At 33.2% G+C, this 17,368-nt stretch overlaps 1 protein-coding gene across 1 annotated transcript; it reads left to right on the forward strand.

Annotated features, from left to right (window-relative positions):
• The first annotated feature begins 212 nt into the window (after positions 1-212).
• LOC133791708 (uncharacterized) lies at positions 213-3,079 on the forward strand. The gene is made up of 2 exons (XM_062229627.1): positions 213-1,900; positions 2,821-3,079. Exons 1-2 carry the CDS (start codon positions 213-215, stop codon positions 3,077-3,079), a joined length of 1,947 nt encoding a protein of 648 aa, XP_062085611.1.
• The last annotated feature ends 14,289 nt before the right edge of the window (positions 3,080-17,368 follow it).

Raw genomic sequence — 17,368 nt, forward strand, 5'->3', positions numbered from 1 at the left:
TTGGAAAGGGAGTATGCCCGACTAAGGGCAGAACTGCAAAGGAGAGAGGAAGAACTGCAAAGGTAGCTACAACTCCACCAAAATCGTCAACTAGAAGCACAACAGATGGTACCCTTGGCACAGTTCTTACAAATGGCTGAACCTCGCTTTGAGGTTGTTTATGAGCGCTTCAGAAAGCAACATCCACCGAACTTTGATGGCAGTTTGATCTGATGGAAGCAGAAGAATGGTTGCGGTCTGTTCAATCTATACTCGAGCATATGAGACTGGACAATGAAGACAAGGTTTCGTGTGCCTCTAGCTGCCTCAAGAGAGATGCCCGCATTTGGTGGGACATAGTGGCGCAGACCAAAAATGTGGCCACTATGACATGGGATGATTTTGTGCAAGTATTTAATAAGAAGTATTATAGCCTTGCTATCTTGGCCACAAGGGTGGATGAGTTCATTACCCTCACCCAGGGAAATTCATCTGTAACTGAATACGCCAGAAAATTTAACCGTTTGGCTAAGTTTGCACCAGACACTGTGCCGACAGAAACATTGCGAATTCAGCGATTCGTGAAGAGGCTAAAACCTATGATTGCTAGAGTTGTAAAGCTAGTTAGAGGGGTAACCACATATGCTGAAACATTGAAAATAGCATTAGAAGCGGAACTGTCAAAGGAGACTATCTGGAAGGAAAATGCTGCCAGAAGAGATGAAAAGAAAGGGAACGTTGGGCAACAGGACCATAAGAGGAAGCACCCTGGTAGTCAAACTCAGGAGGTAGACAAAAAGGGTAAATCAGTGGAATCTAGCGGTGATACCAAAAAGCCTTATGTTGAATACCCACAATGCCCAACTTGTAAGCGAAAGCATCCAGGAGAATGTCAGTTCCTGAAGAAAGGATGCTTTAACTGTGGCCAGAAAGGGCATATGAAGAAAGATTGTCCAAAGGCAAAGGAGCAAAAAAAGGACAACGAGTTAGTTCCTGCAAGAGTTTTTGCTCACACCCAAGGAGAAGCGGAGACTAGTAACATGGTTGTGACAGGTCAGCTTATTATTTCTGGTAAATTATGTAATTTATTATTTGATTCTGGAGCTATGCATTCTTTTATTTCTTATAGAATGATAGACGAACTAGAAAAGCCTTACGAATACCTTAGTAGTCAGTTCGTTACGGAATTACCCTTGGGAGAGGTGGTACTATATAATAGAGGGTTGCGCGGCGCGACAGTCAGAATTGAAGGAAAAGAACTACCGGTGGATCTAATTGAGCTGAACATTAAAGATTATGATATAATACTAGGTATGGATTGGCTATCGAGACACAGAGTGACAATAGAATGTAAAGGAAAAATGATCATTTTCAAAACAGAAGAAAGAATGCAGCTCATTTTTAAAGGAGATATATCCAAAACCAAAATTGCTATAATCTTAGTGTTTAAGGTGCGAAAACTCATGAGTGACGGTTGCCAGGCATTGCTGGCAAGCATGGTAGACAAGTCCCGGGAGACGCAGTTAAATCTGGAGAATGTTCATATCGTTTGTGAATTTCCCGAAGTATTTCCCGAGGATTTACCGGGATCGCCTCTGAGCCGAGAGATCAAATTTGTAATAGAACTGGCACTGGAGACAGCACCGATCTCAAAAGCTCCCTACCGTATGGTGCTCTCAGAATTAGAGGAACTAAAATTACAGCTTCAGGAGCTACTGGACAAAGGATTCATAAGACCCAGCTACTCACCTTGGGGTGCGCCAATACTTTTTGTCAAGAAGAAAGATGAGAGCATGCATATGTGTATTGATTATCGGGATCCTAACAAGGTAACGATCAAGAACAAGTACCCGTTACCTCGTATAGATGATCTATTCAATCAACTACAAGGAGCTACAGTGTTCTCGAAGATAGATCTGAGGTCGGGCTATCACCAACTTAGAGTGCGGGAAGAAGATATTCCTAAGACAGCTTTCAGGACGAGATATGGACACTATGAGTTTTTGGTGATGTCTTTTGGTCTAACTAACGCACCAACATCATTCATGGACTTAATGAACCGGGTTTTCAAGGATTAACTGGATAAATTCATAGTGTTTTTCATAGATGATATCTTGATCTACTCTAAGACAAAGGCTGAGCATGAGGAACATCTTCAATTGACACTAAGGCGACTAAAGGAGCACCAGTTGTACGCAAAGTTCAAGGTGTGCGAGTTCTGGTTAGAAAGGTGGTATTTTTAGGCCATATTGTGTCAAAAGAAGGAATAGAAGTAGACCCTGCAAAAATAGAGGCAATTAGGGACTGGCCTAAACCCAAGAATGCCTCAGAGGTAAGAAGTTTCCTAGGATTAGCAGGGTACTACAGGAGATTTGTGGAAGGGTTTTCCAGAATAGCCACACCCTTAACAAACTTGACACAGAAACAACAGAAGTTCATGTGGACAGAGAAGTGTGAAGAAAGTTTCCAACTACTAAAGGACAAACTCGTGTTAGCACCAGTGCTATGTGTACCCAATAACCAAGATACGTTTGTGGTGTACTGTGATGCATCAAAACAAGGGTTAGGATGTGTGCTGATGTAAAATGACAGAGTTATAGCCTACGCTTCAAGACAACTAAAGGAGTATGATTAGCGATACCCAACTCACGACTTAGAGTTGGCCACAGTGTTCTTTGCGTTGAAAATTTGGAGGCACTATCTTTATGGAGAAAAGTGAGAAATTTATACGGACCATAAAAGTTTGAAGTATTTTTTCACGCAAAAGGAGCTTAACATGAGACAGAGAAGATGGTTGGAATTGGTAAAAGACTATGACTGTGAGATTTTGTACCATCCTAGAAAGGTCAACGTAGTCGCAGATGCCCTGAGTAGCCGTAATTATGGGAGTGTTGCAATGCTCAAGGAAATGGCGGAACCTCTCCGAAATGATATTATAAGATTCAGGATTAAAATAGTTACGGGACAGTTTGCCAACCTCACAATCAAGCCCACGTTTCTAGAGGAGATTAGAGAGGAGCAACGAGGAGATGAGTTTCTTCTCAAGAAGCTGGCTCTCTTACAAAACTCAGAGGATGCAGATTTCTCAATGACCAAATAAGGAACATTGCGGTATAGAAACCGAGTATGTGTACCAGGTAAAGCAGAATTGAGAAACAGAATCATGCAGGAGGCACATACTACTCCTTATTCACTTCATCCAGGTTCGACTAAAATGTACAATGATGTCAAGACAGTGCATTGGTGGCCGGGAATAAAGAAGGATATAGCCGAGTTTGTAGCAAAGTGCCTAACCTATCAACAAGTTAAGGTTGAGCATCAGAGACCTGCAGGGACATTGCAACCGTTGGAGATTCCAGAATGGAAGTGGGAGGACATAGCAATGGATTTTGTAACAGGATTGCCCAGGACTGTGAAGTAGTATGATTCCGTATGGGTGATCATAGACAGACTTACAAAGTTCGCTCATTTTCTACTAGTCCGTACAACGTATAATGTAGAGTAGTACGCAGAGATTTACGTCACAGAAATAGTAAGGTTGCATGGAGTTCCTAAGTCAAAAATCTCTGACAGAGGGTCAGTTTTCACATCAAAATTCTTGGAAGGTTTACAGCGTGCTATGGGGAGTAAGTTAAAAGTAAGCACAGTTTTCCATCCTCAGACAGATGGTCAGTCAGAACGTACTATACAAATTTTAGAAGACATGCTAAGAGCTTGTATTTTAGACTTTCCAGGGTCTTGGAGTAAATATCTACCGCTTATGGAATTCACTTACAACAACAGTTATCAGACCATGATAGGAATGGCACCTTTTGAAATGTTGTACGGGCGTAAGTGTAGAACCCCACTTCATTGGGACGAGGTAGGTGAAAGGCAACTGTCGGGTCCAAACGCAGTAAGGGAGGCAACATAAGCGGTAGAAAAGATTAGGTAGAGAATGGTCACAGCTCAACGTCGTCAGAAAAGCTATGCGAGCTCTAAGAGGTGAGACATAGAGTTTGCAGTAGGTGATCGTGTTCTTCTGAAAGTGTCACCCATGAAGGGGATTATGTGTTTTGGTAAGAAAGGAAAACTAAGCCTAAGATTTATAGGTCCTTTCGAGATACTGGACAAAATTGGGCAAGTAACATATCGTTTGGCGTTGCCGCCATCGCTAGCAGAAACACATAATGTGTTCCACGTTTCAATGCTGAGGAAATATGTATCTGATCAGTCCCATGTGTTGAACCACGAAGCTCTGAACTTGAAACAGGACTTGAGTTATGTAGAATGGCCAGTACGCGTTCTAGAAAAGGAAAGTAAGGAGTTAAGGTCCAAAAGCATCCCCATAGTAAAAGTTTTGTGGAGCAATAGTAGTGAGCGAGAAGCAACCTGGGAATTGGAAGAAGATATGAGGGAATAGTATCCCGAGATTTTTGGTAAGTCAAATTTCGAGGACGAAACTTCTTTAAGGAGGGGAAAATTGTAGTATCTGAGGTTACCTTTCTCTTAGACCTCTTTATTTTTGTGACTATAGATTGTCTTACTTTTATAGAATAGATTTAACTAAAGTTGTGGTGATAGAATAAGGTTTAATTTTTTTAAAAATATTTAGTGGTTATGATTATTATAGTATAGTATAGTATAGTTTTATGATATTAGTAGCCTTGTTTGTGGAAAAGGGGGTGATTGCATAAGAATAAATTAATTATGGTATTATTAAAAAGTGTTATGGATCGAGTCTACATAAAGCCCTAAAGCCCAATAAGATTTTGGGCTTAGTAAATTTGAAATCAGCCAAGGGAATTAGAGTTTGTTATTTTATGGTTAGTCAAGATATTTGTAGATTAGGTTGTAATTTAGATAATTAAATAGAGTTTTCGTAACTTTAGGGCACTGTAATTCCGACTTATTTTTGATCTAGTTGTATTATGATTTTGGAAAAATAGTATTTCTAGAAAGTTGTCGATAATTGAATTAGCTTTTTAACGGTATAAAGATTGTCTAAATTGGACTCCTACATCTCTAGTTATATTGATTTTACTATAGGTGAGTTTAGAGTTACAAGAGTTAGGAAGTTAGAGGTTCGGATATTTTTTCCTAGGTAGTTTGATGTTAGATTATTCCTCAATTATTTAATAAAAATATTAATAAGATAATGTAGAGATATTTTCTATAGAAGTTAGGATTCTATTTTATTTAAATTTAAATTTGGATTATAGTTAGAATTGAATTAGGATTTTTCTTTTGAGGGCCTATAAATAGAGCTTATTCCTTCTCATTTTTTTTTCATTCACTATTGCACCTCTTGAGACCCTCATGCTCTCTCTCCCTGACTAATGTTATCTTTCTTATTGTCAAAACCCTACAAGCAATAATTTAAGGATCTGGGGTTGTCTTCAAGATCAAGGTTGAGGTATAAGTTAAGTTCTGATTGTGTTTGAGTTTTAGATTTATTAGTTTATGTTTTAATAATGGTATTATGTTTATGAAATAGGGTTTTAAGAGGAATTTGCATATAAAAGACTCAAGTATAGTTTCTGTGCACCACACTCAAGGTAAGGAAAATTAGGTAGTGTAGATGTTAGATCAACTATTTTATATGGCTAACATTTCAGGTACATGGAAACGGTAAGGGTGGAGCACTAGCGCTCTGTTTTAGGCCATGGAGGCATTGTGGTATAATGGATTGTGGAGATGTCCAACCACTATAGCTCTTATTTGTTTCTTTGAATGTCCTGATTTGTTATTTATGTGTTTATGACTAATGTTATGATTACATGATATAATTTATGATCTACATTTGTGTGTGATTTTTGGTATGACTGTGATATAGGATAGATTGTGATTTTAAATTCTATTATGATTCTAGAATTGTGTGTGAATTTATTTGTTATGAGATTATAATTGACTTATGTATGATTTATTGTGTATTTTCCTTACTGGGCTTATAAGATCATTCCTTTATTTTATTCTTGCAGATTAAGGTAGCCTTAGATGACTGATGGCGAGCGGATTCTTGATAGCAAGACTGGTATGAATATGTGGGGGCCGTATAGCCGCGTGTTATTTTTCTTGGGAAATTATGAACTTTATGATTAAATGTTGCCTAGTTTTATTTTTATTTTATTGTAAAGACTATTATTTATTTTTTTTCTTAAACCCGGGTTATGTTTATTTTAAATTATCAATAAAGAAGGCAATACTTTTTACGATTTATTAAGTTTATTTTTTAACATCTTTATTTCTACAATTATAGTCAAAATTTAGCTTGTTACTCCCAAGAATCTCTAGTTTTTCTCCAAGAACTCTCCAAGAAAGTGCTTAACTTTGAGAGTTCAAGGCTTGTTCAATCTCAATCCTCATTTCCTAAAGAGAAGGCCTCAAGCTTCCATAGTGACAAGGAAATAGAGTATTAGGACAGCGTTTTGCAACATGTATAAGCCTTGGTTTGTGTTTGGTTTGCTCAAAGTGGTGGTCTTGCCTAGGGTTTTGAAACTTCTTAAAAGTTTAAGAACACCATTGTTATACTTGGGTTTGCATGTTCTTTCTCAATCTTTTTTAAGTCTCTGTCAATCCAAATTTTGTGTAGATTTCTATTTTTTGAGGTGGTGGTTTCTCAATCTCCCCCAACATTCTAATACTCTATAATCTGCGATAGCATATCATGGAAGAATCTAACTCTCTTTTGACATTGGAATTCATTACTCAAGACTTTGTTAGATTGGATAGGTTTGATGGGACTAACTTTGTTCATTGGCAAGACAAGATTAGATTCTTGCTCACCACTTTGAAAGTTTTCTATGTCTTGGATAAAGACCTAAAAGCCTTGGAAGAGCCCAAGGAAGATGCTACTCAAGAAGTTGTCAAAGAAAGGAAGAAGCGCGAAGAAGGTGAATTGATATGTAGGGGTCACATCCTCAATGCCCTCTCGGATAGGCTCAATGATCTTTACACCAACACCAAGATCGCCAAGGAGATTTGGGAGGCCTTGGAAAAGAAGTACAAAGCAGAAGAGGAATGTACTAAGAAATTCCTTATTACTCAATATTTGAAATTTAAATTTTATGATGATAAACCCCTTCTCCCTCAAATTCATGAGTTGCAAATTATTGTGAATAAATTGGCTACTCTTAAGATTGTATTGCAAGAACAATTTCTTGTGGGTGCCATTATAGCCAAGTTACCTCCTTCTTGGAGAGGCTATAGAAAGAAAATTCTCCATAGAAATGAAGAGATTTCTTTGGAGGAAATTCTCAAACACTTGAGAATTGAGGAGGAATCTCGCTCTAGAGATATGAATGAACATAAGTCCAATGGAGAGAATTCTAAGGCCAATATGGTAGCTAACCCTCCTAACAAGGGCAAAAGAAATGGCAAGAACAAGGGCAAGGGTCAAAAATCCTTGGGGCCCTAGAAGAATGAGAGACAATTCAAAAGTTCCAAGGGACCTTGCTTTGTGTGTGGCAAGACTGGCCACCTTGCTAGAGATTGTAGGTTCAAGGGGAACCAAAACAATGAGGCAAAAGTCAACTCAACCCAAGAGGAGCTAGTGGCAACACTAAGCGAGGTTAGTGTCATCCATGGAAAGGTGAGTAGGTGGTGGTATGATACTTGTGCCACCATTCATGTTACCTATGACAGAACTCTATTCAAGACCTTTGAATCTTCAAAAGAAGGGAATGAAATCCAAATGGGCAATGAGAAACGGTCCAAGGTTGAAGGAAATGGAAACATTGATTTGTTCTTCACATCCGGCTAGAAGGTTCTACTCACTAATGTTTTGTATGTACCGGAAATGACTAGAAACCTTGTGAGTGGCAATTTACTTGGAAAACGGGGAATCAAGGTTGTGATAGATTCCGGCAAGCTCATTTTATCCAAAGACAATATTTTTGTGGGAAAGGAATATGCTTGTGATGGCATGTTTAAACTTTGTACTTCCATTGATCGTCTGAACAATAAAATTTCTTCTTCTTGCTATATGCTTGACTCAAATTCTATTACTTTGTGGCATATTAGACTTGCACATATAGGATTTAGCACAATTAAAAGGGCTGTCAAATGTGGATTAATTGATTGTGATAATGTTGAGCATGACAAATGTGAATTATGTGTTAAATCTAAAATGGTAAAGAAACATTTTCCCAGTATTGAAAGGAACTCTAAGTTGTTAGATTTGATACATAGTGATTTATGTGAACTTAATGGAATGTTGACTAGAGGAGGAAGTAGATATTTTATTACTTTTATTGATGATTGCTCTAGGTTCACATATGTATATTTACTTAAAAATAAAGATGAAACATTTGATGTATTTTAAGTGTATAAAGCGGAAGTTGAAAATCAGCTTGAAAGGAAAATTAAAGTGCTTAGAAGTGATACGGGTGGTGAATATTTTTCAAAATGAGTTTAACTTGTTTTGTGAAGAACATGGAATAATTCATGAATGTACAACTCCTTATACTCCACAACAAAATGGTATAGCAGAAAGAAAAAATAGAACATTTATGAAGATGATTAATGCTATGCTATTACACTTTAAATTAAAGTTTAGTTTGTGGGATGAAGCCTTGCTATCTGCTTGTCATATTTTGAATCGTATTCCCATGAAGAAAAATAATATTATGAATCCTTTCTTTTTATGTTGAACATTTGTCATGCTCAACATTATCACAATCAAGAATCAATCTAAATACGTTCAAATATTGTGGGTGGTATTAGATTATAAGCTTGAAAATTTAGAAATTAATGTTATAACAAATACATTCAACTATTGCAGGCTAATAATGTTATAATAAATATGTTCAAATATTTTAGGCTTGACTACGGTATTTGAAAATTTAGAAAATAATGTTATAATAAATACATTCAAATATTGTAGGCTTGACTACAACATATAATATATACTTAAAAATTATTGTAAGCTTGAAAATTGGTGACAACTAATAATCAGTAATATATATGATTGTCTAATTTCTATTTTTGAAAATGTCAATTTTAATACTTTCTAATAAAGTTATTTGATCAGATATAAACTTATAGCTAATATTATATTCCTCGTTTAATAACTGGATATGATGTTCGTTAGGAGCGCTTACTATGTTATGTGATAAATTATTAAAGTGATTATCTAGACTCTCTTTTAGTTCATTTATCAATAGATCTATATTATTACTATCTATACTGAGTTGGCAAAGTGTATTGGTATATTTTTCTATGTTTCTAGGTACGTTCATATATTCATGGTATTTTTAGTAAATAAGAACTTCTTATATATAGTTTATAATTGATTATAAAAAATAGTTGTTTTTATAGATATGAAAAAGACTTGGGCTTTGAGAATAAAATTTATATTCATATGATAGTAAAGTGTGGATCGAATCTTTTTCTGAAACTACAATCCTTCTAAAAAATCTTCTTATAATGTAAATTTATTATTTTCTCATATAAAAGGTTAAGTATCTATGCATATTCATACTTAGGGTGAACTTCAACACAACTTTTAACAAGGCTATAAATGGCAAAAATAAGTTTAAAGAAGCAATGCCTAGATCCTATTATATGCAACAACCAATGCTTTTATCCTTTTGAAATAATTTAATTACTTGATCGAAGATCTCTGAGCAAGCTTGGATTTTCTGAAAAAGACTCACTATCCCCTTCTACTATCGCAAGGTGTTTTAGCAACCCATTTTATTAATAAACTTATAAAAGCTAAGTTTGATGGTTTTCAAGACTTAGAGGTTTCTCTGAGTTTAGAGAATAACATTTAAAAAGAAAGAAGTGAGTCTACAAGCTAGATGCCTTAGCATATTTATAGAGAAATAAAAAGTTGTCCTCTATTATTCTATTAAAGTAAGGATAAGATGAGGATAAGGTTCAACACTTATGGTATTTTGATTTTTCTGAAAGGATAAGATGTGTAGCACATGGGAGGCTACCTTTGGTCTTTGTAAAAAAAGTATCTTATCTTTAAATCGTAGTGTTTAGTAGGATCCTCAAGTCCAAGTCGGTCGATGGAGTCTTCTACATCATATGTCCCATCATAATGACTATTCCACTCCTCCATATTCTCGTCGACAACTTTATTGATAAGAAGTTGTATGTCTTCAGTGGACATGGTTACTTGATTGGCGGTAGGTGGAGTGCTTTGTTGCTAAAGCTGATGTCGAAATACATCCACTTGAAGCTTAAGACTAGTAATTTGGTCCCAGCAGGCTTCATTTTCTTCTTTTAATTTTTTGTTTACTAAGTCTTTTTCTATTATTGTTTTATTATAATAAGTACAATTGGGGCAAGTTAATTCGATTACTTTTTCTTTCCCATAATCTTTTGCCTCATCATAATAATTGAGACCCCAATACATAATAACAGCTTTAGTAGCTTCTTCATAATTTACTTGGCATTTCCAAAGGGCATTATTAAATTTATCTATTGTTTCGGCTACTGATTTCCATGACTTATATAATCCCTAGTTTTTTCGCTCGAAATACTAAATAATAAAAAAAAAATTCTTACTTTGGAGGTATTCTATTAGGCATTTTAATACTATCTAGAAATATCTAGGATTATTAAATAATTAGGCGAGGTGAAGATTATCTAATAAACATTGATGTTCTTTACTAATGGCCTTGTGAGGGATATACTTGGTTTCACTATTACCATAACAATGTAATATTAATTCTTTGAAGGATATTGCTTCACCTTTCTCCATTGGTTGACTATATATTATTTGATCTACTACTTGTTTGTTTGCCATTTGGGCTCTGTGATGTATTCCAGGCCTATACATTCTAGGACGAAATGGCTGTCGGTCCATCTGTATTATAAATTAATCGAGATAATACATCAGCATAATAATTATCTTTTCCTTTAATATGCTCAATAATAGGATTATATCCCTTAATAATAAAATTATTAAGGAATTTTGTCCATCTATTGGTCATTAATTTTTTATTATTTTGCCTCATTTTTTCATAGAAGCTTACTATTGCTTGGCAATCTGTTCTAATAGTAAATACTTTTTTATTAATTAATAAAGATTGAATGCATGGAAGGAATATTCGATTGTCATTATTTCAACATCAATAGTAGTAATACTTTTTTCTTTATACTGTCCTGAAGCACATCTTGATATTTCTTCAGTATCTTTATTAGAATATTTACTAGGCTTTTTTTTAATACTGCTCCTCATCCCTTGTCACATTCATCTGTTTCTTTTATTAAATGGTCACTTATTAATGGAAGAGATAATGTTTGTAAGTTTTTTACTACTTCTTTGATTTTCTTTACTAGTTTGATATCTTCATTATTGAAGTATCTTTGACCATTAATTTTGGTCTTATTATATAATGGCCCAAGTAATTTTGACAAATTCTTAATATATGGACACACATAATTTAATAATCCAAGAAGTTGTTGAATACTTATTAAATCTTCAAACTTTTTAGGGAAATCTAATATCTTTTTACTAATATGATCTTGTAATATTATTTTCCCTTTTCCTATTTCGGATCCTAGAAATTTTATATATTCTTTACCTAATTCCATTTTCTTTTTGCTAATAATTAAACCATACTATTCAAATTTTTAAAAAACTTGTTTTAAATGGTACTCATGTTCCTTATAATCTTTGCTAAATACTAAAATATCGTCAATATATACTAAACAATAACTTAATTCATAAAATATTTTATCCATTCATCTCTGAAATATTCTGGGGCATTTTTAAGTCCAATTGGCATTACTAACCATTCAAATAATCCTTGTGGGCAGACAAATGTTGTCTAGAGAATACTAGCTTCTGCCATTTTTATTTGGTAGAAACCTGATTTTAAGTCAAATTTACTAAAACTCTACAACCTTGTATTTTATTTATTAAAACATATTTATCAGGAATATTATAAGAGTCATCTTCAATATTATCATTTAATCTCTTATAATTTATTACCATTCTACTTTATCCCCTAACTATTTCACTATGGTTTCTTACTAGAAAAGCAGGACTCTATGTGATGAGTCACTATGTCTAATAAATTTATTTTTTAATAATTCATCAATATGATCCTTAAAATCTTCTATGTCTATAGGATTAAATTTGAGTGCTTGACTCATTATTTTATAATCTAGATTTTTTATTAATAATTTACATATTGGATTATCATTTTGTTTAAAAATTTTCATACTATCTCCGATATTTCTTTTTTTTTGTAGTTTATATATTAAATGTTCTATATCGTTACTAAATATTAAGTCGTATAATTATTTTCCTGTTATTATTTCTCTACTTAGTTTTATTTATTTTATTAGATCTACTAATTCATTTTCTTCTAGATTTTCTTCTATTAAATGCTTACATGATCTTAATATTTTACAGTTACATTGGTTATTTTCTAAATTACTAGGATAGCCGCCACGCTTCCGCAACAACTCTGATTTAATGGGTATAATACTAGCCATTTTATAAATAATAACATAGTCTTTAGAAATGTTAATGCCTCCGTTTTGTGTTATTGGAAAATCTAATCCTAGAATAATATTTATATTATTCATTTTTAAGTCTCTGAGCCATACTTGGCCTGATTGATATTCCTATAATCAATACAATTAATAAAGAATCAAAATTTACAAGTGTCACGATAATATTTATATTCAAAAGTATTTGTATCTATTTGTTGGACTATTCTTGGTGTAGTAGATGTTTTCCAATATTTTCTAGGTATTAGTGTACTATCTATTACTACGGAACTACATCCCGTGCAATAAAATAGATTATTTCTATTTTTATATATTTATGGATGAATAATCCTTTTATTTTTAGACTGTAAAGATTACTAGAATTACAAACTAAAGGTATAACATCTATTAGTTCAATTTTCTCTTCTTGATTATTTATGGTATTATTAATATATTGATAATTTAGTATTTCTTCTTCTAATAGTGCTACTCTATTTTCAAGTGTTCTAATTCTTTCTTCTATTATTAAATTTCTATTGATTTTATTACCTTGACTGACTTCTCCTATATTAGTTTGACATAAATTATTAATACATTTAATGCACATTTTGTCAAAATAGTTACTATATTTCCCTCTTTTACTATAGCTGGGGTAGAATTTACAATTACTACGGGCTCTTCCTAAGCTTCCCTTTTGTTTCTCAGTTATGTATACATTCTTCAATATTCATAAATTCATTTAATATCTCATATTCTGGATTTATATTAACATGGTATTCTTCTTCATCTGAACTATTATTTTGTTCTTCTATAATTTGGTCTATCTCTATTTCTTCTATACTATAAATACTTTCTGTATCAGACATATCGTCTTCAACATTAAGGAAATCCATATTAAATTGTTCTACTAACATTGCTTCTCTACTAAAATTATTATTTTTCTTTTCTACAACTAGTAGAGATGTGTCCTATCTCTCCACAAGAAAAACATGTTATTTTATTTCGATAATCTCATTTATCATTATATCTTCTTACATGTCTACATTTTTTAAGAAAATGTCTTTTAGCATTACTTCGTCTTAATTGATAGTACTTTTTATTCCATTTATATTTTTAATTATGTCTTTGTTTATACTTTCTATCTTTTATTCCATATCGTTGTGGAGTAAATATATTACTACGAAAACTAAAATTGTCTCCTTTTAATTATTTTTGTATTTGGATAAAAGTACATTTATCTACTAAATTTTTTAGGATAAAATTTCCTGTAATACTTAAATTATTCATGGTTGTATTTCTAGTGTGTGTAATGTTATTATTCCATGAATTTACTATTTCTGTTCCTAAAGCTCCAAGTAATTTTATTAGCATTTTGTCTCCTAATACACTATTAATAGCGTTTCCTAAAATACTTTCTCATTTTACAAAATCATTAATATAAACTTTAATATATTTCAAATCCCTAATATATATTTGTTCTAGTTTTTTCATAGGATCTTGTTGTTCCTAAATAATTTTCTAAAAAGCATACATTTATTCTCCATTGTAATTATGCTCATTTTTTTTTATATATTCTCTTATTATTTCTGCCTTCCAACTCATTATTACTGAATTCCATAGTTGGGGGTCAATATTTGTTATATTTAATTGTTTATTATTATTATTCCAATTTATACTTAAATCTCTTGGTTCTCTCTGACCTCCACTCTTATACTTAGGTTCTCCTTGGTAACTATAAGAATATACTAGTTGTCTAGGGAAATTTCCTCCGCTTAATGGTTAAATTGTTCTAGTATGGGGTCTTAAAAATAGATTACTATTAGCATTAGTCATACTACTTTCCCCTGAACTATTCTCCATAAAATCTTTTTGATATGAAATATAAGACACTTCAGTATTATTTTCTTCTGTAATATTTTCATTTTCAAATTTTTCTCTAATGATTAATATTTTATTTTTAAATTTATCTAGATTTTTATCCATATTATCTTTTTCATCATCTTCTAATTCTTCTTTGTTACTTTGTTCTCCATAATCTGAAAATGAAATACTAAGTCTATTATTATTTTGATATATGCTTCCATTGGCGGGAACACTTATATTTTCTTTTAATTTTACATTCTATTATATTCCTTCTAATAGTTGTGAAGAGTATTCAGGAGATTTTATCATTTTTATTCTGTTACTTTGAAGGGTTTCTATTACTTCTATTTTTAGGTTGAATCTTATGCTAGTATTATGTATTAATTTTCCTTGAAATCCTGTACATATTATGAGGTTTTCTCGGTATATTGTCGTTGTTATGAAAATGTAATTTGCCTCAATGGAAATTGGTAAGAAAAATACAACTCTAGATAAAATATTACAAATAAATAATTATTGATTAAAAAGTGTTACAATTCTATGACTGAAAATACAAATAGACAATAGAAGAATTAGAAGAAGAAGATAGAGAAATACAACTCTAAGCAAAAATATACAAATAAAGTAAAGTGTTTGAACAAAGGAAATGAGAGGATTACAACTCTTAAACAAAAGTCCAAGTAAATGGAACAAGAAGAATATGAAGAAAAACAATGGTAGAAAAATAAGAACAAGAACAAAACAATAAACTCTCACTCACACAACCAAAGTGAAGAGTGTTGGGGATCACCACCTTGAACAAGGTTTGAAACCTTTGTCCAAAAGCTTATTCCCCCCTAACTTAAGCACTAAGGGATCTCTCACAGATTTTGGAAATGCTTTATGGAATAATCAAGCCTCTAGGTGTTTTCTAGCCAAGTGCTCTAATGGATAGAAAAATTGTGTCTTACAAGTGAGCAATAGGCTCCTATTTATAGAGTTTAGAGACACCCTTTGAATTTCAAATTCCACCAACCCCCATGTCTGTTACCAATGATTAATTGGATGTTTATGGAATTAAAAATGAGATTTGAGAGTTATTTGGGTTTTTGGAGCCGTTCAAAAAGGTTGGAAAAAACTGAAAAAATTGGTCAGAAATTCACCTGTGGCCGCAGCCAGGAACATCAGTGGCCACGACCACTAGCCTCTGTTCCCCAGGCCGCGGCCACTGACCAATTTCAGCACACAAAAATGTGTTGTTTTTCCAAACGGTTCCAACACCCTCCCAATTTATTTTGTAACCCCCAAAACATATTATTGGGGTTAAAATCATATCTCTAATAGCCATTTCACATATGGCTTTAGGAAATTCATCGCAATATTGTGTAACAACAAATCTACACAATAATGAGCAATATTTGGAAGTAACAAATTTGTGACTGAATTTGTAACAACAAACATGTTACATATTTGGATATTTAACATATATCTAAATATTGTAACTCTCTATTATATGTTACAATATGTGACACTCTTTGTCACATTTATTTAATCTAAAATATTATATTATAAAATAATATAATATTACATTATATTATAAAATAATATAACATTCCCCCACTAGATTAAATAGTTATTTATTGTAACACTTATTTAATCAATCATTATATTTTAAAATATAACATATCCCCCACTTGATTAAATAAGAACTCTCTCTTATAGGAGTCATTGCATTGATGCATAAAATAAAGTGTTTTTCAACTTGAACTTTACTATAGTGTAATTATCACAAAATTTGTCAAAAATTTGGTTGCACTAAACATTGAACCATCTTTTCATGATAACAAATCGGTGATAACACACACACATTTGCGATGTTCACTTGAGACCTCTATGTCTCTCTTTGCACCGTTAATGGCCATGTGCACTTTCTATTTATGGACGTTCTTGAGAATACTCCCAATTCTCATGAGAGGCGGCACCACCTCTAGGTCCATATAGGTAGAATTCTTACAGTATTTTGTTACCAAAAATACTTGTTTTCACAAGACTAAATTCTATTAAAAAACCTCTCGGTTTTAACCCTCAACTTGGTAACTCACAAGTACTCAACATCTCAGATGAGACTTGTTTTGAGTACAACTAATATTCACTTGACTGACTTGTTGTTACCTATTGAATCTAACACTAGTTAAATAACTAGTGTTAAGATAGGTTACCATCAATCGTGAATCTCTTTAGGGAGTTTAAGTCCCATCCCTTGAGATGATGTAGCCACTAAATCCCTCGTTAGTGGCTTAGTGAAAGGATCCGCCAGATTTTCACTTGTTCTCACATAGGATATTGAGATGACTCCTCTTTGAAATAATTCTCTTACATATCCATGCCTTAGACTGATGTGTCTAAACTTCCCATTATACACTTCGTTGTATGCTCTAGCCAATGTTGCTTGGCTATCACAATGTATCGATATAGTGGATACATTCGCTTTGATTAGGGGTATCTTTATTAATAGATCCCTTAACCATTCGGCCTCTTTGCCGGTAGCAGTTAGAGCTATAAACTCTGCTTCCATAGTGGAATGAGATATACAAGTTTGTTTCTTGGAACCCCAAGAAATTGCACCCCCACCAATTGTAAATACCCAATCAGTTGTGGACAAGTTATCCCCAAGATTGGATATCCAGCTTGCATCTGTATATCCTTCTAAGATTGAAGGAAATTCAGAGTAGTGAAGGCTTAGTCCTTTGGTTTTCTTGAGATAACCTAGGACTCTTCCAATAGCCTACCAGTGATCCACACTTGGATTACTTGCAAACCTACTAAGTTTACTCACCGTAAATGCTATATTAGGTCTAGTACATTGGGCAGCTTACATAAGACTCCCTATAGCACTAGCATACTCCAATTGAGCCACCGCTCTTCCTTCATTCTTCTCTAGTTTTACACTATGATCGAATGGAGTATTGGCATCTTTAACCTTGAGATGATTAAATTTGTTCAATATTTTCTCAACATAGTGGGCTTGCCCTAATGCAAAACCCCCACTATGTTTCTTTACTTTGATACTAAGTATGGTGTCAACTTCTCCAAGATCTTTCATCTTGAA

The sequence above is a fragment of the Humulus lupulus genome, chromosome 7 (genome assembly GCF_963169125.1).
Source record: "Humulus lupulus chromosome 7, drHumLupu1.1, whole genome shotgun sequence".
Taxonomy (NCBI): Eukaryota; Viridiplantae; Streptophyta; class Magnoliopsida; order Rosales; family Cannabaceae; genus Humulus; species Humulus lupulus.

Excerpts from the sequence above, each read along its gene's own strand:
- LOC133791708 (XM_062229627.1), top strand. The coding sequence starts at position 213 with ATGGAAGCAGAAGAATGGTTGCGGTCTGTTCAATCTATACTCGAGCAT. Across the intron at positions 1,901-2,820 it reads TTCTCGAAGATAGATCTGAG|AAAGGTCAACGTAGTCGCAG; the intron begins GTCGGGCTATCA and ends GTACCATCCTAG.